The 20739-nt window shown below is 42.1% G+C and overlaps 2 protein-coding genes across 3 annotated transcripts in view; both read right to left on the minus strand.

Annotated features, from left to right (window-relative positions):
* The window catches only part of LOC307268779 (striatin-interacting proteins 2-like), a gene marked incomplete at both ends in the record, with an annotated part of 8323 nt that extends 6958 nt beyond the window's left edge, over positions 1–1365 (minus strand). The window contains 1 exon segment of the mRNA XM_080051525.1: positions 1241–1365. Coding sequence (XP_079907651.1) covers positions 1241–1365 — 125 coding nt within the window.
* Positions 1366–4032: 2667 nt separating this feature from the next.
* ahcyl2b (adenosylhomocysteinase like 2b) overlaps positions 4033–20739 on the minus strand; it is a 38413-nt gene continuing 21706 nt past the window's right edge. The window contains exons 2-17 of one of the 2 annotated variants that reach the window (XM_080050741.1): positions 19916–20024; positions 15736–15864; positions 14787–14887; positions 14555–14657; positions 14238–14332; positions 13739–13845; positions 13214–13330; positions 13020–13083; positions 12449–12537; positions 12026–12096; positions 10827–10921; positions 10351–10449; positions 9180–9248; positions 8980–9058; positions 7953–8073; positions 4033–7011 (exon numbers count right to left, since the gene is read on the minus strand). In XM_080050741.1, the coding sequence (XP_079906867.1) occupies positions 7005–7011; positions 7953–8073; positions 8980–9058; positions 9180–9248; positions 10351–10449; positions 10827–10921; positions 12026–12096; positions 12449–12537; positions 13020–13083; positions 13214–13330; positions 13739–13845; positions 14238–14332; positions 14555–14657; positions 14787–14887; positions 15736–15864; positions 19916–20024 (1455 nt within the window). In that variant the 3' untranslated portion in view covers positions 4033–7004. Of the gene's footprint in view, positions 7012–7952; positions 8074–8979; positions 9059–9179; positions 9249–10350; positions 10450–10826; positions 10922–12025; positions 12097–12448; positions 12538–13019; positions 13084–13213; positions 13331–13738; positions 13846–14237; positions 14333–14554; positions 14658–14786; positions 14888–15735; positions 15880–19915; positions 20025–20739 lie in introns of both variants that reach the window. The other variant, XM_080050740.1, reaches the window with a different exon arrangement.

Genomic DNA, 20739 nt, shown 5'->3' on the forward strand with positions numbered 1-20739 from the left:
GATCTGAGAACAACTCCATGTTATCAAGTGTGTAGACCTGCTGCTTTGCTTTGTCACATAAGATATCGAATTGTATTCATTTGGGCTGTGACAGTGTAACGCAATTTATTTTCTATGAATACAAAGTAGCCTACCGTTTTCACTAGCCTATACAAATCATGCTCTTACAAATATTAATGTGTGTGTAATACAGGGTGTGTAGTTTATTTCTGGCTACGTGATGAATCACTTGAATGACCAGTAGAGGCATTTGATTTTAGTCAACAAATCAATGAACTAAAGGAGTCAATGTCAAGTAAGAGGGATAGGCTTAAAGGTCCCATATTATGCTAAATGCACTTTTTAAATGTGTTCCAACATATCCATGCGTCCACGGTGTGCCTAGAGACTGCCAAAATATAAAAAAAAATAACAATCTCTCCTTTTCTCACTCTCCCCTTTTCTGAAACCCCCACCCCTCCCCCCAAAAACACTCCAGTCAGAATTATCCCCTTTTCTGACCTCACAAACCGTAAAGCCAGAAGCTTCCACTGTGCAGCCCACACCCCTATTTCTTATTGGTCCACGGCCCTGACAGACAGAGGGCGAGGCGTATCTGGCTTCGCTTCCGGACAGGGGGTGGGGGGAGCTCAAAGATTGTATATTTACGAGGGGACCTGCAACTCTTTTTTAAAAAATAGGCCATTGTGAGATTAGCTGAACATCAGCATAGTACAATAAATTATCTGAAAGTTTTTTTCAGCAAACAATTAAAGAAAAACGTATTAGGGACCACTAAGACCATATAATATGGTGTATAATAGAACCGAAAAGTGTATAATATGGGAGCTTTAAGGATAGAACTATAGACAATGTATGCATGGAATAATTACCAAATGTATTTATATAGGCTATGGTGTTGGTGACAGCAGCAGTCACTTTTCACCACATGCATTCTCCACGTTGGGCACCTCTGTAGGATTACTGCTGGGTTATTTATAGGAGCCGGTTGCCAAAATAACACCTCCATGTCTGTCTGCCTGTCTGCCTGCCTGTCTGTCTGTCTGTCTGTCTGTCTGTCTGCCTGTGTCTGTCTGCATGCATGCATGCATACATGCTTCCAAGCCAAGACAGAAACTCTCTGCATGGGAAAGGACATTGAGCTAGTCTGAAAGCTCCCCAGCAACAACACACAGTCACACACACCCCCAGTGCGCTCCTGTAAGCTGTAGTAGCCCAGTGAAGGCTACGCACACAACACGTCTCCCGATTTACCTCCGACTCCTTCGGCTGATCCATGAACACATCTTTCCCTCTCGGCCCCTGTCTGTCGCCGTTATCGTTAAGGTTACAAATGAAAGGTACCTCCATGTCGTCCGCCTGCATCTTGTCCTCTGTCGGCGCGGCTCACTTCGTCCCCCGCTGGTAGTAGTACATACCGGTCCGGCGTAGAGCTGAGAGACTGCACCGCACCAGGAGCAGCACCGGCTCAGCAGTCCAAGTTGAAGATCTCCACTCCTCCTCCTACCGCTCGCGCTGCTGCCGCTAGTCCGCCAGCCTGTTTGGTTCGCTGTCCCTGTGCGCCCCGGGAGGGCGGGGTTAGAGAGTCAGCATGACAGCAGCAAGAGAGGTGCATCAGCTGACCACATAAAAGTAAAACGACGAGGTATGTGACCTCTATTATACAGTTTATGGGTGCGACACAGGGTCAATGAACTTATGTAGAGGATTGATGGATGAAGCTGCTAATGAAAGAACACACCTTGATTTTCAAAATAAAAGCCATGATTTAATCCTTGTAAATCCAAAGTTATCTATTTTCAAAAACAAAATTGGTTATCTATAGGCTAATATTAAAAAGAGATATAGATAAAGTTAGATGGCACAAGCAACTAAAACAAAGTCAAAAGACAACTATTATTTTCAATAGCCTCAATACTGGATCCAACATTTAGGCCTATGAATTATTTGTCAATTTTAGCCTATACAAAAACTAGGCTAGCCTACTCTTAGCCTAAAAATAGACTGAAATAAAACGGTGTGTTTATGATAGGGCAAATTGAAGTCAGAAAATTAAGTTTACCAACTGTAACTAATATGTCTATTTCCATTTGTGAGCTGAATTGAAATTGAATAGTCTTACCAGACTACGACTAATAACTAGCCTAACTCCAAATTTCCAGTCCTATCTTTTTCTCCGTTAAAATGAGGCTACATTTTTAGCCCACTATTGCCTTACATTTTAGGCTATTACACACTTAATTATTCACATGTTGAAACATCTTAATTTAGGTTGCTATTCAATTACGGTAGTAGGCTACGCCTATCAATTATTAGGCTATTATTATTAAACAGGTAAGGAAAAGTGTGTAAATTAGGCCTAGCTGTGTGTAGGCTAACTCACCAGCTAGCTCGAGCTAGGTTTTTACTCTGTTCTTGATATTTTTTTCACCCCTCTCAAATGCCCTTTTCAATTACCTATTTTGACTAAATATGTGATTAGGCCTACTGCATTTTGGGTTTTTAGGGCAGCTTTTCATGTGGGCTACAGCTTTTCCAAATACTAGTAAAAAAAAAAATAATAATAATAATAATAAAATTCCAACCAGCAAAATGAGCCTTTGGCTGATTGTTTCCAATCAACAATGTCAAACAGAACAAACATGAAACCAAATGGCATCCACAATAAAACGTCTGGTAACACATGTTGTCAAGGGTCCCGATCAGTTCATGTGTCTGCATCTTAATTTGTGTTAAATAGGCTATTGGGGGCCCCCTTGCCTGCAGCCACTTCACCTCCTGCCAACCTCCCATGGAGTCAGTAAATTATTGATTTGGGGGAGGAGGGGGCTGGTGTGTAGGTTGCCAAACCAACACTCCTACTTCCCAACACACATACAGGCATTCACACACCCCTGACCATGAATAGCACTTAAGATGACATGATTGGATGATACTGTTCAATGCAGGCATGAGCTTCTGGTGGAACCTGACCACATGGCCGGGCAGCAAGAGGGGGTCAAGTCCATGATTAAATAGTTATTCCCTGAATCAATTTGAACTCAAGTCTAACAAAGCTAATAAATATAATGTGTCTGAATGAACGGCAGCATTGAAGGGGTTTAAAATATGACTGGCAGCTCCAAAACATTATAATAATTCAAAAGCAGAAACCTCTAGGATCATGTTATACTACATAGGCTTCTGTTTGTCAAGAAGAAAAACATTCTGCAAGACAATATAATAGCCTACATTTTATTACCACTACTGCTACAATTTTTAATTTTTTTATATACTTCAAAGAAATACTCCAGCGATTTAGACATGCACTTCCAAACAGGTATAGCCAATTAGCCATGGTCACAAATCTAAACAGCAGGGCCACGACAGCCTGACGTTTAGTCCCACTATGCGTAACACTCTGATGTAGCCTACAATTCCCATAATGCTACTTGATAGCTTTTTCTGACTGTTAATAATGCTCCCCAAAGTTTCTTATGCAGGCTTTCTCTTCAATCAATCAATTTCCTCCCATGCAGTCCAGGTTGAAATAACCCTGTTGACACACCAGACTTCATTCCAGTGGCTCGTGATCTAGGAGTCCTTGCACAATCATTGTTCATGGGCTCAGCGGGTTAGATGATGAATAATTAAATTAATTGATGAATAATATATTTATTTACACATTTTGAGCTTTTCAAAAGGGTGTGATTCAGAAACATTGGATTGTTGTTAATTACTTCATATTCTCTATAATACTATGTGTCAAACTATACACATTTAACCCGGTGATACAAACGTGTGCTTCAAGAATAGATAAAGGCTCAAAGCCAGCTGTTGATGTCACAGACGTCCCTGTTTTGCTGCTAGCTCAGATGAGATCATGGCTGACAGACTATAGCAGCTGCATGCACACATGGGTTACCCTTCCCCACTGTCCCTCCCAACCCACACAAACACAACCACTATCTATCTATCTATATAGCATCTTTTTGCTTCAAATGTGTTTGTAAAAATCAAGTAAATGTGGACAAATCTGTTACAATTTTTACATCTTTATTCATTAAGATTACAGAATGTTTTAAATTATTGCTCATCGTCTATCATTATCACTTGCAATATTTAAACACGTTTTTTTCTTCTTTATTAGACAACTTTAAACATGTTTGAGAATTTCCGCCAGTTTGCACTGCATGAGGATTTACAACAATAAATACAGGAGTCGAGTCTTCTTTCACCTTCCTATACTTTAAAGGTTGTCGTATCTGTATATGGTATGTATGTACACATACGATGCTGGTGTCGTCCCCTGCCCACCCATGTGGTGTTCAGCTTACGGCTGACAAAAAACAAAAGGGAAAATAAAACTCACAGGCTAGGATCCTGAGCGAAGCACCCATGGCCTACAAAATTTTTTAAAAAAGGATGCATATGAGCACGGAAAGATATTTAGACACACGCACGTCATCATCCATAATCGCCTCTGGTTTCTCTCAAGAGGTCACAACACCAGCCACTCTTACAAAGGGCGGGAAAAAATAAGACTCAGAACACACTACTTTTAAGAGGGGGGGATTTACAACAGCACGAAGAAACAGCGAGATGCACTATTGGCAGGGAACAATGTGACATTAAGCTTCTACAGGCCATGACATGGTGTAAGAACTTGTCATTACATGTTTGCATATGAGAGCACATTGGGTTTATTTGAGAGGTTCCTAAAATTCCAATTTCCTTTAAAGCACATTTAAAAAAGAAAAGTTTTAAGATTTTTGGGAAATGCCCTCATTGGCTTTATTGTCGGGAATTTGATGAGAAGATCGACACCACACACGCCCACACTTCTGTGCAGTAGTTAATGTAGCTAGAGCTAGCTGCCAGTTAGCTTAGCATAAAGACCGGAAGCAGTTGGAAACAGTTTTGCCTCGTTCTCCATCAAATACAAAACAATCCACCTACAAGCACCTTTGATGATCACTAATTGACTAGTTCCGTTTGTACAATGAGAGCCTTAGTGGTGCTGGTAGTTGGATTGTGACCTTCTTTTTTTATAGCTTTAAGTTAGCTGGCAAACCTATTTATTGTGTAGACACGAGAGTGGTTATCAATTTTTTCAACTCACTGCAAGAAGGCGGACGAGGGTATTTCCCATAATGCCAAACCTTCCTTTAAAAGACTGGTTGGTATTAAATAGGATGTAGCCTACAATGATAAATCACAAAATTGCATGGAATGTGGAGGCATACTTGTATTTTGAGCAAGCAAAAGTACTGGTAATTTGTTTTCAACGCTGTTTAATGAGCTACTGTAAGCGTTTATGTTTAAGCACATGATCCCCCTCTGTGAGAGTGGAGTTGGCAGCATCTCTCGTCAGGTTAGCAAACATAATATGATTGGATCAGGTGCAGAGCCGGTATAGCGGTGGGGGTGCACTTGGCTGTCAGGTACAATGACTGTCAGGAGTTTCTAATTTCCACCGTCAGCTAATCTAAGCCTTTCTGGGGGTGGGAACTCAAACACATCAGGGAGAGAAAGTTTGGAAGCTTTAAAAAAAAAAAAAAAATTTTAAATTGTAAATCCCTTCACAGGGAAATGCGCACACATTTGCAGAAAAGTTAAACATTGGATGGAACGGAAATAAATCTTGGTGGAACTCAGATCCCAGATTATATATTTTTTTAAAGCTTTGACTATATCTGTGAGTACCAAAGAGTTGTAGTGTGTTGTGGTTAAGTTACAGTAAATCTTAACAGCACCATACTTTTCAATGAGGACCTGATTGAAAGTATCTGCGTTAGTACCGGCCTGGCAGCAACATTTGGTATATTTATAAATCTTTTCTGTCACAGTATTCAAAATGAGGGTTTAAGCACAATTATTACACTTATCGTTAGAACATTTAATTGCTTATCTTTCTGACATGATTTTTTTCCCCCAAAAAGTAAATTATATTAGATGGCGCAGGAGAGAAAAAGATAGAAAAATCTGAATTTCTATATAAATATCTAAATATACATCATACCCCTTGTAATGGTCTGACAACCTGCCATTCTTCTACTACAGTATAGTCATTCTTGGTAAAGGAGAAGACTTAGTGAAAAGGTGCACTCTCACTAGCTTGAAATACTTCATTACTTCAACACTGGTGCCACGTGAGTAGCTGGAAGCTGAGAAAAAAGCAGCCAAAGAGATGGTTTCACTGCGGCCTTAAGTGACAGGTGGGAAGAACCAGTCACCATCCAGTCATTAAAAGAATAACGTTATGACAAGTTATGACAGATTACATGCTGATCTAAAGGAACAGAACGCATTTAAAAAAAACTTTTAAAAACCAGACACAGCGGTGAATCTCATTGAAACGATCAAATAAAAGTCATGATATGATTGGACCCTGAGATCCCCGCCTAAACCCCGCCAACTATGTCTAACCCCACCCCTGCAATTTCACACACGAGGAAAAAAACAAAGAAAAAAAACATAATCACAAGTAGAAAAGAAAGGACAACAACAACAACAAAAAAGGACAGAAAAATGTCCCGTCACTAAATCTTCATTCACACTGATTTTTTCTTTTTTTTTTTAAATCAAGTTTGTTTTTTATAGTATATATCTTTTTTTAGCATCAATAATTTCATCTTTAATAGTTAAACAATAAAAGATCTGGCAATGGGAAAGGGATGGAGGATTTACATACAAACCCGACAAACAAATACGCGCCCAAAGAGAAAGAGATAATGGTGGCGAAATGACAAGTGGAAAGGGAATCGGGGAGCTAGCTAACGGGCGAATGGCAGAGTTAAGAGTTAATGTTATCATTATTGTTGTCGAGTGTGAATAAATAAAACCGCTGCCATAACCGCAGGGAAAAAACGCATCTCGCCTTGCTGAGCCCCTCCCCCCCCAGAATATAAAGCAGGTGTGTTGACTGTTCTGTCCGTCCTTCCCTCTGTCCTCCTCCTCTCCTTCTATGAGTCTGTGCCATTCATGGAGTATTTGTATTTCTTCAGTCCAACCCCAACACTGGTTTAATACCTTAAGGAGAAAAAGGAGAAAGAAGTTAGGATGACAGTAACAGACGAGGCAGCAACAACACGCTCAACTCTTTAGAAAAATAACTAGCAGCTTTGTGAGGCTGGACTGCGGTACAGCTGAATACTGACATGCTGAGGTCTATTAGGGACAACGTTTACTGTGTTCAGCATGTTAGCACGCCAACATCTGCTAATTAGTCTGAAACACAGAGGCATATTGTGCTGCGGCTGTCAGGAAACAGGTATTTAGTAATAAAACAAACTAAGTGTTAGTTTTATTTGTGTAGCACCATTCAAAAGTGCTTCAAGAAAAACTAAAAAAAGACAGCAGACAAATGAAAAAATCTGCTAAAACACACAAGGGGAAAACAAAAATAATGATAATTGTAAAAAAGGATGATAATGGCAATAGAAATCTGTTTATAATCCCCAAAGTAGTGACACGTTATCCTTAGGGGGTGGCTGTAGTGACTCTGCAGTCATGAGTGACAACATGAGCCGCTAAGCATGGCTAAAAAAAGCAGGTGAGGGATTTGGCGTCTTGCCCTGTGACACCTGGGACGAGCCCGGGTCAGTTGACGGACGGACGGACACACACACACACACGCACGCGCACACAATCACACACACAAGCCTTAAGCTGAATGAATTCAGGTATTTTGCCAACACTACCCTGAGTGAAGCCAAACCAAAAAAATCAATCTTGTATCTCTCCTCATTCTCTTGTTATCAAAGAATAAGACCGACTATTTAGGTAGCAGGCCTCCCATTGGTTGAAACTACAGACATAGCCGGGGGCAGATTGTATCTTGTTAAACCCTTAAGTATGGGAAGAAATAGTAAGTAAAATGTCCTAAGTCCTTTGGTTCATTTGAGATGTAGCTGTTCAACCTCGTATAGGCCTGCATTAAATAAGACTGTCGTATTCAAGTGTTTTCATACCTGTAGTAGTTTGGCTTAAAGGGTCCGTTCTTGTTGAGTCCCAGATACTTGGCCTGCTCATCACTCAGCTCCGTGAGATGTGCGTCAAACGTGGGGAGATGTAGACTGGCCACATACTCATCTGGAGGGGAAAGAGAGGAGGAACATGTTCAAATGCACCAGAGATTTGTGGACTTCTCTCTTTCCTTATCTCAGCCCTTCCTTCTCTCTCCATCATCTCTCTGTCAGTGGGCTCTGTTGGCAGCAGCAGCCGCCTTCCCTGACAACATGACCTACATTTGGTTCTCTGTTTGTCTTTACTATGGACGTGCTCGGCTATAACCCTGACAGGGAAAGCTACGCAATGTGACAGGCAGCGCTGTTGACAGGCTGTGGGCTGTAACCATGCATACAGACAGGACTCATTCTACTGTGCATGATGTGCCTGGGCCCAAGACAAGTCTGTGCCGAACAGATGAGACAGACTGTGTTGTCTATGGAGATATACACAACATGCCTGCAGGCTTGCTGCTGGGGCAAGAACAACCCCTCTGTATTGACTTACTGTCCATCTCTCTGCTTGGTGGCAACTTGAAATCTTACCGTTTGTGTTATCCAATAGGCACCTATACTTGTATTTAGCATATTTTTGCTTTAAGGGTGGAGTTAGTGATTCTGGAGAATGCTTTTTGTCAAAATCAGTGAATATCTCCACACGATCTGCAACCTCTCTGTATTGTGTGTGTGAGAAAAAAAAATCTGGTGTTAACACAGCCTTGGCTCTGTAACTGCTATGTAAACAAAGGCATGTAAACAAAGCTACAGTCATAGCTACATTAGCGACATAGCCATTTACAGAGACTAGGCTATGTATTGACACTGGATTTCTTTCAGCGCAAACACAGGACTGGTTGCAGATCGTGAGGAGATTTTGACAAAAAAGATGATTTTGACAACAAGCATTCTCCAGAATGGCTGACTCCACCTTTGAATAGTCTTTGTTTCAGTAGTATGACATTGAAAAATTCTGACTTGACAAGAATCTTACCCATCTTCTTGGGCAGCAGGTAGACATCCTGTTTGTAGCGTCCCTCTGGGGCGTTGTACAGCTCTATCAGAGCCAGAGCCTGGGCACAGACACACAACTGTTACTCACGTACACACACAAACAACAGCAAACATAAAAACACACAACTAATCATGCACAACTATTTGAGGGACGGGACAGGACTGGATCTGGTGTTTTACCTGGGTGGTGGCGGTTATGGAGAGCACGAACGTGGGAACAGTGGAACAGCTGAGGTTCAGCAGACGGCCCTGTGGAGGAAGCAAAGGCCAAATCTGTTTGTTTACTCTCTAAGCTTCATTGTTTGAGATGCTGCATTGCAGTGAGGGAATAGTGTTAAATCCCAAGTATTGCAGAGAACAAGGTAGGATTTTAAAGTGAAACACACTGCGGCTGAGAGGAAGAGGGAACAGTGAAATGTTGTGTTATTACAAGATAAGAAAAAAAAGCAGAATTGAAACTCAAGAGGGTTTTTAAATGTCTAGTGAGTGCACACTAAACATCACACAGCTTCCATTAGTCCCAGCACTCTGTTTTCTTAAGTGTGGAAGAAGTGTAGGGTTTTATTAGGCATCTTATGTCTTATTGTGTGGCTTTGACACCTCTGTAATGTAGACTGGTTATGCAGTGGAGTAGAGCACAGACCAGAAGTTTGTATTGTAAAACAAAGCTGCTTTTCTTTTAAAATGACAAAAATCAGAAGTGTTGAAACAGAGCGATGGTGGAGGGGGGAGAGGTGAGGGATCTACTGATGTGATTAGCATGTGCAGAGGATCAAACAGCAGCAGAGACACAGGCATCCATGTGCTGGCAGGTGATCTGTCTGGCACTGTGAGCCTGCTCTCATTATGTCACAACGTGTAACCCACACACAGTCTTAGTAGTAGTAGTCTTAAACTGCATTTGCATATCCAAGGTTATGTGTGTGTTTCAAGCAATGGCTGGAAAATAAAATAACACTTTAATTAAGAGTCTAAGAATATTAAGTTCTTCTTCTTCTTTAAAGCCCTCTGTGTAAGAGTGTGTGTGTGTGTGTGTGTGTGTGTGTGTGTGTGTGTGTGTGTGTGTGTGTGTGTGTGTGTTTTTCTAAGTTAAGTCACTTTCAGGGACACACACACAAGACTTAACACCAGCTGATTGGGGACGACTTGTGCAACTTGGTCCAAAGGCCCCAATTGTTAAATTGTTGATTAAGGTTAGATTTAGGGAAGTAATGATTATGGTTATGGCAAGTCTCCAGGAAATTAATATACATCTATGTGAAGTCCCCAAATGTGACCTTAGACAGAGAGAGTGTGTGTGTGTGTGTGTGTGTGTGTGTGTGTGTGTGTGTGTGTGTGTGTGTGTGTGTACCTCAGCCAGCAGCACTATCCTCTTGCCGTCGGGCCAGATGACGTGGTCCACCTGAGAGCGCACCCTCTCCCAAGTCAGCTCAGGGGTTCGCAGGCTCGCCTAAAGGGATTGAGCATACAGTCATCCACAAGCCTGTATTTTTGGTGGCATTTTCACACACCTTATTCCTGTTGAACCCTAGCTGTCACCCCTCTATCACCATGAGCTGAAGGCCGAGTCAGTCAGTACTTTAAAAAGTGAGTCACATTTCCTCTAGTGTCTAAACATCTTCCTTATACACACACTCCCACTCATTCTGAAAGCTGTCTCTCTTTTTTAAATCCTTCCACTCCCCTCATATTTTTTTTCATTTGTAGAGTATATCTTGTGTCTAGCCATCTCATGGTTTGGGGGAGAATACAATACACATTGTTTGATCTGAGTCAGGCCTGTCCTCTGGTGTTATTTCTGCTTTTTTCAAAGGGCTGCTGACTGACCACATCGATCTCAGTGTTGGAGTGTCCCATGTTGCAGACAATGCAGCCGTTCTTCATGCGGTCCAGGTACTCTCTCACCACCACGTTCTTATTGCCTGATAGAAGCAGAGACAATCAAAAATAGAGAAACTAAATTATTATAAGATTAAGTTTAGGTTCCGATCTGTATGCATTTCTGTGAAACTAGGTTATTACTGTACTCTATTTAGAACAGGTAATTAAAGCTGAAAAAGTTATTTAATTTGAGTGTTCCACCTGCCTGTATAGTGCATTTTTACAGATCTCTACATCTCTAATAGGACTTAAAGTGTTAGTGCATAAACTTCTGTCACAACAACACTGTCGGCGCATCTACACGGAGGTAAGTCTCCGAAGGCTGCACTTGGATTAAATACCTTGTTTTTTTCTTAGCAGTAGAACCAACAACTGAAACATTTCTTGGGATTTTTCTGAGCTACTGCGTCAGTGTCGGGGGATGACACCAGTTTATAAGTACTGCCATACTGAGAAATACTAGAGGGCTTTGTGGAGCTGATAAGCTTAAATCAACTTTGTGTCAACTCGTTTGGCAATGGCTTAAATGTAACCGACATTCATTTATATCAAAAAAGCTACGTACTATAGCTTTAAAGTAACAGCTCTGTTTATATAAATCCTGGAAACGCTGAAAGGTTACTTCAATTTAGCTGCTGGCTGCTTAAATTCCCTAGAAAATCTTTTAATGAACTGATAACTTTATTTGGCCCGTACTTCATTACAGCAGCGTAATTAATTCACCAGTAATCTAACAAGCTTTTCTTTTGCTCCAAGGGCTTTAAGGAATGGGCCTTGAAGGAGCCACCAGTGCATGACCTTATTAAAACGCATGCTTGTCGTGTGTTATTTATTTCACAGCACTTTGAAACTTTATCAGGGAAAATCTTAACACTAATGCCATGTGTCGTCTTCAACCTTTTTATCCTCTTGTTATCTGTCCTGTTTCGATTGCAGTCGCTCCCTTAACGGAGCCCTTTTTGCTTTGGGCCTGCTGCCAGTGGGGATTAGGTAATGAAGCAGAGGGACGAGTAATTCTCTGCTCCAATTAAGTGTTCAGGACAATCATGAACTGAATAACTGTCCAGTCATCCTGAACCAAACGGTGGACAGAATAGTGGCGACCATTTTGGATAACGAGGAAGGGAGGAAGGAAGGGGACCGACCTGTGCAGGTGATGACGATGTCTACTGTTCTGATGACCTCACTCAGTTTGACCAGCCGGAAGCCGTCCATGCTGTGGGAGGGATAGAGAGACAGAGAGAGAGAGAGAGAGAGAGAGAGACAGAGAGAGAGAGGGAGAGAGAGAGACAGAGAGAGACACAGAGAGAGATAGATAGAGAGACAGAGAGAGAGAGATAGAGAGAGAGAGAGAGACAGAGAGACACAGAGAGTTTGAGAGACAGAGAGAGACACACAGAGAGAGAGAGACACAGAGAGAGAGAGAGAGACAGAGAGAGAGAGAGATAGAGAGACAGAGAGAGAGAGATAGAGAGACAGAGAGAGCGAGAGAGACAACAAAGAGCATGAGAGCAATGTCCGGGCCCAGGGCAGTGAGATGAAAGAAAAGCGAAGAAGCAGATTCTTACCACGCCTGCAAGGCACAGATCGGGTCGATCTCTGTGACGTAGACGATGGAGCCCATGGCTTTGAGGGCAGCACAGCAGCCTTTTCCCACCTGAGGGAGACAAGAGTTAATAGCTTTAATGTCATATAAGCTATATGCTTTATGGAGACGTCACATTTAGGTCTTTTATAAAGATACAGTGTGTAATATCGGAGTGCTTAGGTGCATCTAGTGGGGAGATTCTAGATTGCATTATTCCCTCTCTTCCGGAGAAGTTACAGAAGCTACAGTGGCCTTCACGGAAAGGAAGCTAGTTACTAAAGATGGCATCATCCACCACTGCCTCAAGTCCTTGTACAATATTAACTAAAGATGTATTTATTTAGACACCCACTTTATATAAAAAATTTAAGGTTGTGAAGTTTGTCCATTCTGTGCTACTCTAGAAACAGTGGCGCGCCCTGCTTCTATGTCTCAGTCTCATTTTAAAGTTATACACTTATTGAAACATCTACACAATGTACCTTTAAAAAAAAAAGGCAAAAACAATTGTTTACGAGCCAGTACAGGAATGAGAGAAATGTTCCCCTCACCTCTCCGTATCCACACACCACCACCTGCTTGCCTCCGAACATGACATCAGTGGTCCTCTTGAGCCTGAGGATGGAAACACTCATTATTTCCACCGGCAGACCTGATTATTATTATTATTCAGACTGTTTCGGAGCAGAGAGGGACAGCGGGCATAATAGCCCTGCGACGCTAAATGCTTCAAACGCTTTCATACCCGTCTAAGATGGACTCCCTACAGCAGTAGAGGTTGTCAAATTTCTGCTTGGTCACCGAGTCGTTGACGTTCATGGCTGGAACACACAACTTCCCTGCCTTGGACAGCTGGTACAACCTACACACACACAAATTAAAATATGTATGTAAGTGTAAACTCTGTTCAGTATTACAAAAAAAAAACAGTCATACATATTAAACAATGATGATCTAAGACAGACTTGGTTTTACTAGCATTAATGAATACTCCTCTCTTAATAATCTATTATACACACTGCAATGCTGTCATCACAGTACACTGTTTATAGTGGTAACATTTTCACCACTAGATGGTGATGTTACACAATACATGGTGAGAGAGTGTGCAAGTATGTGTCTGTGTTTTTAAATGATACAATGTTGCAAGTCCATGTTGAAGCTTACACAAAGAGGGCTGGTTGTATCTGAAGCAATAGAATATTTGACCAAAAACCCTTTTAAGAAAATGACAAAGGAAAAAGGGATGTGTGTGTGTCGCGTCCCCCACCTGTGCACACCGGTGACGCTCTCCTCTACAATGCCCTTGATCTTCTTGAACATGTTGGGGTATTTTTTGTAGATCCAGTGAGTCAGGTCGCCACCGTCATCCAATATCTGAGAGGAAGAAAGGAGAGAGAGAAAAAGGAGAGAGAGAAAAAAAAAGAAAGAAAAGTGAGGGTGAAAAAGACAGATAGAACCTGCTTAGTAGTTGAAAGTGAATCTCAAACTTGCAGATCATTTGTAGGGTCAGTTAACACCTATTTTTTCTTCTTTCTTGAACATTCAAAAGAAGGAAATCTATTTAACTAGAAATCGGTATTGGTATAATTCCAATAAAAAATGATTTCTGCAGCTCATTACTGGATGTCTAATTTTATAGATCTTTTTTTTTTTATCTCAAAATGCTGCTATACAATATTAGCAGTCCCTTATCAGCATGGAAAGGGGAAGAGAACATGTTTTCCCATTCTGAGGTAAGCTTAATTGAGAATATAAATGTAAGCTACCATGTTGGGTTGCCAGCCCTCCACGTTGACACAGCGATCGATGCACCACCAGAAGTCATCCTCTGACTCGCCCTTCCATGCAAACACACTGAAACCTAGAAAAGAGACCGGGAAGCATTCTAAGCACAGGAGCCATGACGTGTGTAACGGAAAAGAGGGAGCATTGATGTGGAAGAACATTTGAATATATTAAGGAGTGAAAGACTGGGAGAGGAGGAAAAAGGGCAGGTGTCACACAGACAGGAAACTCCTAGGACACACACACACACACACACACACACACACACACACACACACACACACACACACGGCCTCACCTCCCTCTGCCAGGGCAGCTGCCACTTCATTCTGGGTGGAGTAGATGTTGCAGGCGGCCCATCTGCACTGAGCCCCCAGAGCTGACAGAGTCTCCATCAGCACCTGAAGAGGAGAGAGAGAAACCAAGTTTTTTTAACATATTTAGGCTGTGTGACTGCATGTGACTGTATGTGACTGCATGTGACTGTATGTGGCTGTATGTGGCTGTATGCGTTTGGCGTTCCTACTCACAGCGGTCTGGGCAGTGATGTGAGTGCAGCCCACCACCTTGGCACCGGCGAGGGGTTTCTCCCCCTGGGCGCGCTTCCTCAGAGCCATCAGAGCCGGCATCTCTGAGAGGGGAGGAGACATATTCAACAAATCAAGACACACATAAGTAGATAGAGGAGTGAGCTGGATGGGGGTTAGGAATTCCCATCGGTTAAAATGTGTATAATTTACTTGATCACTAATCCATGAAGTCATCCAGCGGAAGGATTTACTGAAGTGGTGTGTGTGAGAATTTAAAAGTCTGTGTGTGTCTGTGCATGCGTGTGTGTGTCTGTGTCTGTAGCCCACAGGGTTCAGCTGATGCCCTCTTGTATGCTCTGTGGAGTAATTAGGAAATGATGTGAATAATGTGTGTTTATGTGTTGTGGTTTTTTTGAATGGCGTTCTCAGTTGCAGTGGAAGGGGATATATGCCCTGCGTTCCAATATGCATACTTTCTGCTATTCAGTATGGTAAAAAAAAGAAGATTTAGGATGTCCCAATTCTTGGGGTCGGATTTAGTATGCTTAAAAATACCCAGATGTCTACAACATCATTTTAGTGTTGAAATCTGCATCCTATTTGGGCGATTCTGGCCCACAATCCAGTGCTCACAGGAAGTGACGTCACGTCGAGGGAGCCGCCGTATGAAAACAAACGGATATAAAACAAAAAAGGCTAAATCAAAGCACGATGTTATGATGAAATAAATAAGTAAAGTATGTCCCAATTGTATGCCTACTGCATGCTAACTAGATTATTTTTATGTTCATATGTAGTATGTAGAATAGAAAAAACAAAGAGTACGCGATTTGGAACGCAGCCACGGCCTCGGAGCAGTGTGGAAGAGGCAGTCTCACACACACACATTTGGATGTAGTATGTGTGCCTTCATTTATAAAAGTGAGCAATAACAGTCCTTTGGGTTTACCTTGCTCGGCGATCTCGATCTCTCTGCGTCCGAAGTCGGACTGTTTGATGTTCTTGATGCAGAAGTCGGCGTTGCCCTTGGAGTTCTTCTGCTGCTTGTCCCGGGGAGACGTCTCATCGTCGGAGCTGTCTGTGTACGACGCCGCTGAAAGAGGAACACATACCCACAGACAGCGGTATGGTGAGTTTGTCACACACGCAGAGCAAGAGACGCAGACGATACAGATTGCCATGTTTTTCTATCAACAGGTGATTATTATATGGTCGGTCGCATACAATTACTCAAGCTTTCAGTCGCTGACAAACTAAGCCAAAGATCGATGCACATAGATGTAAGGACTATAATTGAACATCCACATTCTCCTCAGATGGATCTGGGGACATGTTTGCCTACTGTCCCCCACAGAGTGAAACACAGCAGCATTCAGTTGTTTTATGAACCACAAAACTGGAACAAGCTCCAGGAAAAACCTGAAACTTGCTCCAACTTTCAGTTCTTCGAAAGCAGGGCTTAAGACTTTTCTGTTGCCACTGGATTTTATGAAGTTAAATTTGGCATTAAATTATATACTGCATTAAACAGATTGTTCTATAATATTTCTAATATTTTCATTATAGATGGTTGTAATCATTGTAAACCCCAATGTGCATCCTTTTCTGCCTTGTGTGCCTTTCATATTTTGACTTTGGTAGGCCACAGATTCTGCATAGCGGCACCAAGTTTAATCGATTAGAAATCTGTGTGCAAAACCGTACCCACCAACAGAGCAACTGCAGTCTCTCTCCACATTAAGACTGCAGCAGAACGTAAACAAAGTATAAAACATGATGTCATGCGTCCCTGTGAGCTTAGCTATATAAACAGTAGTGGCCACGGCATATGGCAGCAGGAAGGAGATGCCTCCATGTCTGGCACCAGAGCGGTGAGGTTCACAACACAGGTACAGGGCTTGTTGTGCAGAGCAGTTGCCAAAATCACTCCCACCTCCCTTTCAAAATAAATGACCAAGGACCGGAACCGGATAACACTGGGTTGCCGACAGCATAACGATACTGAAGTTAAAGAACCTACTGTACCGGGCCGGGAGGGGAAAAGGCTTATATTTCACAAAAAGGAAATATTTGAAATCTCCCATCCGTACTGACAGGAGGGAAAGCATGGGGGGGGGGGTCATGAGCAAAGGATTCTGGGAAAAATCCAGATAAAGGAAACTTCTACAGTACTTTTCTTTTGAGAATCTTCCAAAATCAAAATTCAAGAGGATAAAGCATACACCTTTTTGGAAAACAGAGGAATTTTGGAATCTAATTTTCACTTAGGGTGTATTCACACATGGAAAGTCCGTTAGTTCACTTGCTTTGGTCCAGACCAAATAGAATTTGGATTTTTTTGTTTGGTGTGGTCCACTTTCATATTGCCCCTTTTGCAAGTGAACCAGCATTACGAAGCAAAACCACACGTGATCTAAGGTCATTCATTCATTGGACAGACATTCTGGGGTGGAGAGAAGCAGGAAGAACGAAGTAAAAACTGCGAATTTATCATTGATATAATATGGAGTTAAAAATAATAAAAATGCCTACATCTAGCCTATAAATAAAGAAGAAAAAAATCTAATTATTGTTGTTTCATATGTTTATAATATGTAGCCCTATGACAATGCCACGTTATGTGGCTTCTAGCCTACGATGTGAAACATCATTTTTACTGTATTTTTGCTGCTGGACGCGCGACTCGCGTGAAGAATAGGCTCAAACTGAAACACAGCTGATTAAGCTGTGTATCAGCTGGGTGTCAGTTCGGCGCAGTTCAGCACCAAACTGACACGGGGACAGTATTGACGGTCCCGTTGGGAAGAACAATAAAAACACACACTTCATGCAAAGCGCAGCGTGAACCTGTTGGCACTGTAGGCTACGGGAGACGCTCCTCTCCATCTGATCGCTGATCCGCACGCATCATTATCAAATGTAATATTTTCGCTCGGGGCTCCCGGTCAAACCACAACTAATCTTCCTAACAATGGCGACAACAACACTTTCCCATAATGTGAAGCTGATGGCGATTTATTAAAAAAGAAAAGAAAGAAAAGGCGCAGTGCTTCCTGCAATTGGGTCGGATCGAGTCCGGCCAAATTCACACCACAAACGAACTGCAGCAGAGTGCGTTTTGAAGCGCATCGAGACTACCTCTTCAGCTGGGTCTCGGAGCGTTTGTTTGGTCCGCCCCCGAGTGCGATTGCTGTATTCACACCTGTCTGAAAGATGCGCACCGAAGGTGGAAGTGCACCTGAGTTCGTTTCAACCGAACTAAACACAGCATGTGTGAATACACCCTTAACCTATCCCCCAATTACGACCTAATCTCCAGTCCATTAAAAGAGCATTCCACCGATTTAACAGGAAAAAATAAAAAGGATCAAAATGCAACAGAGCAAGAGAGATATCTTTTATTTAATTCCTTGTCGAAAAAAACCTGGCACCCACATTACCCATAATGCAAATGGACCAAAGTGGTTCTTGGGAAAAGTAGTAGTCTTATCTGTGTGTGTGTCCTCCGCACTGTGGGAACCATCAGAGAAATAAGAGGCACTCTAATGAGGGAATAATGGGAGAAGACAGGGAGTCGGTAGAGTGAAGGGAGAGCATGAAACAGAGGGTTCAAAGGGGAGGTAATGGGGCCGCACAAGTCCCTGAAAGAAAATGATCTTAATATTGGCAGCGCTGACACAATTTACTCCACTTACAGCTGCTAGTGGTGATAGGTAAGGGTTTATAGACAAATGAGCCTGTCAAATCATTGAGTGAAATTAAAAAACAGACTTAGTGCTCTTGTCACCATTCCAATATCTAGGGGGAATAAGAAAGAAAAAAGATTATTTTAGAGGCGATTGGACAGCCTCGGGCTAGAGAGGAAGGTTCATAGGAGGTAAAGAGGGATTTAATGAGGCTTCCTCTGGTTTTGCAGGAGGGAGGTGAATGATAGTTTAGAACAGAAAAGTAAAGAGAAAGAAAGTTAGGATGTAAGTGGTAAAATAGACTGCACTTGTATAGCGCTCTTATCCAAAGCGCTTTGAATTGGTTGCCTTTCATTCACCCACACACACCCACACACACACACTGAAAGACAGAGCTGAAGCTACGTATTTTCTCAGTAGAAGTATCACCACTAAATACTCTCTAGACTTGTATTTTTCTCTGCACCTCTGACCTGAGCAGCCAATCACGGCGATCCACTAATACTGACCCAAAGTCCATTTGCCCTCCATCTGTTTGCCCACCACATCCTGCCACTGCAGGAACAAACGCTGTACGAGCAGTAACAGATTAACTCATCATGTTAATGGTTTCAGTGGAGGATCCATGGTGGCCTGGGAATGACCCAGAGAAACAGCAGGAACTTCAAAGAGGCTGTTATGGTGGCGAGCAGCTTTAACCAGTGTATGAACATTTACAAAACACTCTGCTTTTAGATCGGCCAATAAATTGGCAATAGGTTAGGAAACAGCAGGGAAAGGCTCATTTACTCATATCAGACTGTGCTCTCATCTTGATGCTCTGCTAAAAGCTGGAACAGATTTGTATGCATGCTAGGCTAAGCTAGCTGCAATTCCTTTGTGAATTTTTCACAACTGGTTTTGATGCCGTGTGTAAATGCTTCCCTCTTCTTCTTCTTTACCATCAAGGTAAAACTGATATTTTTCACTTTTTCAGAACAATTCAAAGACCAAATGCTTAAAACTGTTTTCTGGACTGACTAAAAAGGCCCAGAAAAATACCCTCTCAAAAAACTTTGGAATATGTAACACTGCTGGCTTGATTCACGCTGTTAAAATTATGCATTTTTAAAACACAATGTCGGGTGTCATGTGAACGTTTTTTAACGGCCTTATTAAGACACAACACAATTTTTTTTTTTTTTAATTGGCATGAACCGCAGTGTCCGACAGGGAGAATCAGAGCTAGAAAGACAGTCGGGTTATTCTTCCAGGTGAAAAACTTTCTAGACTATGATGTCATCCAAAAACGTAATGGAAAGTTGTCCAATCATTTTCTAGTATTGCCTGATAAGTGTGAGATAAGTGTGATGTTGAGACACTGATCAATGGGGGACAGAGTGCATGTTTTTTGTGCGTGCGTGTGTGTGCTGCTCATGCATATGTGTGAGTGTGTGTGTTTACCTGAGCTGTAGCTGTCTGTGGAGGACTGGGAGATGGAGCGGGACAGAGAGCGCCGGCCGATCTTGGAGGGACGCTTGTTGAACTCTTGCTTCTGGTCCGCAAACTGGATCTGTTGGAGGGAAAGAGAGACCAGAAGAGATCAGAACTCAACTCATATCTTCAAAGTGAACTGCATTAAAGTAGACCCATGACTATTTTAATTTCTTTTTTATGAACATTAAAAAATGGATATGACCACCAGGCTTTGTAGGTGAACACACAGAGATGGGTATCGAGAACCGATACTGAAATGGTACATTCTTCAGAATCACTGACTCCACCTTTAAGAGGAACATTGTACTGTATCTTTAAGGGGCACTTTACACGGTGAAAACGTGAGTTTTCCCGTTTTTGGTTTAAAAAAAAAAACCCCGTTCAGACACAATTTATCTGACATCTTCACCCGTACACAAAGTTTTCAGAGGAAACGGGCCGAAATCGCTGAAGTAGCAGCCATGCCAAGCCAATAGTCAGCGGTGACACAGCCTAGTAGATAGCTCTTCCGGTACAATTTGATGCATAAAACCTTACTGTAACCGAAAATTAATGCCACTAACGTTCATAAAGCGGTTGGTGTAAGCTTGGGGTTACAAATATTGTAAAAGACAAGCTTTCTGTCCTCTTATTTCACCGCATTGAACTCGGAAAAACAGCAGACTTGCTGATAGTGAAGGGGCTTCGTGAGCGGATATTTTCCTGTTAGGCGTACTTCAAAATAAAAGTCAACTCACGTGTGTCCAGCGAAATGCTATGAATGTTTAGCCAGTGAAATGCTTTTACTGTGA

This window comes from Ammodytes marinus (assembly GCF_949987685.1).
Source record: "Ammodytes marinus genome assembly, chromosome: 22".
Taxonomy (NCBI): domain Eukaryota; kingdom Metazoa; phylum Chordata; class Actinopteri; order Uranoscopiformes; family Ammodytidae; genus Ammodytes; species Ammodytes marinus.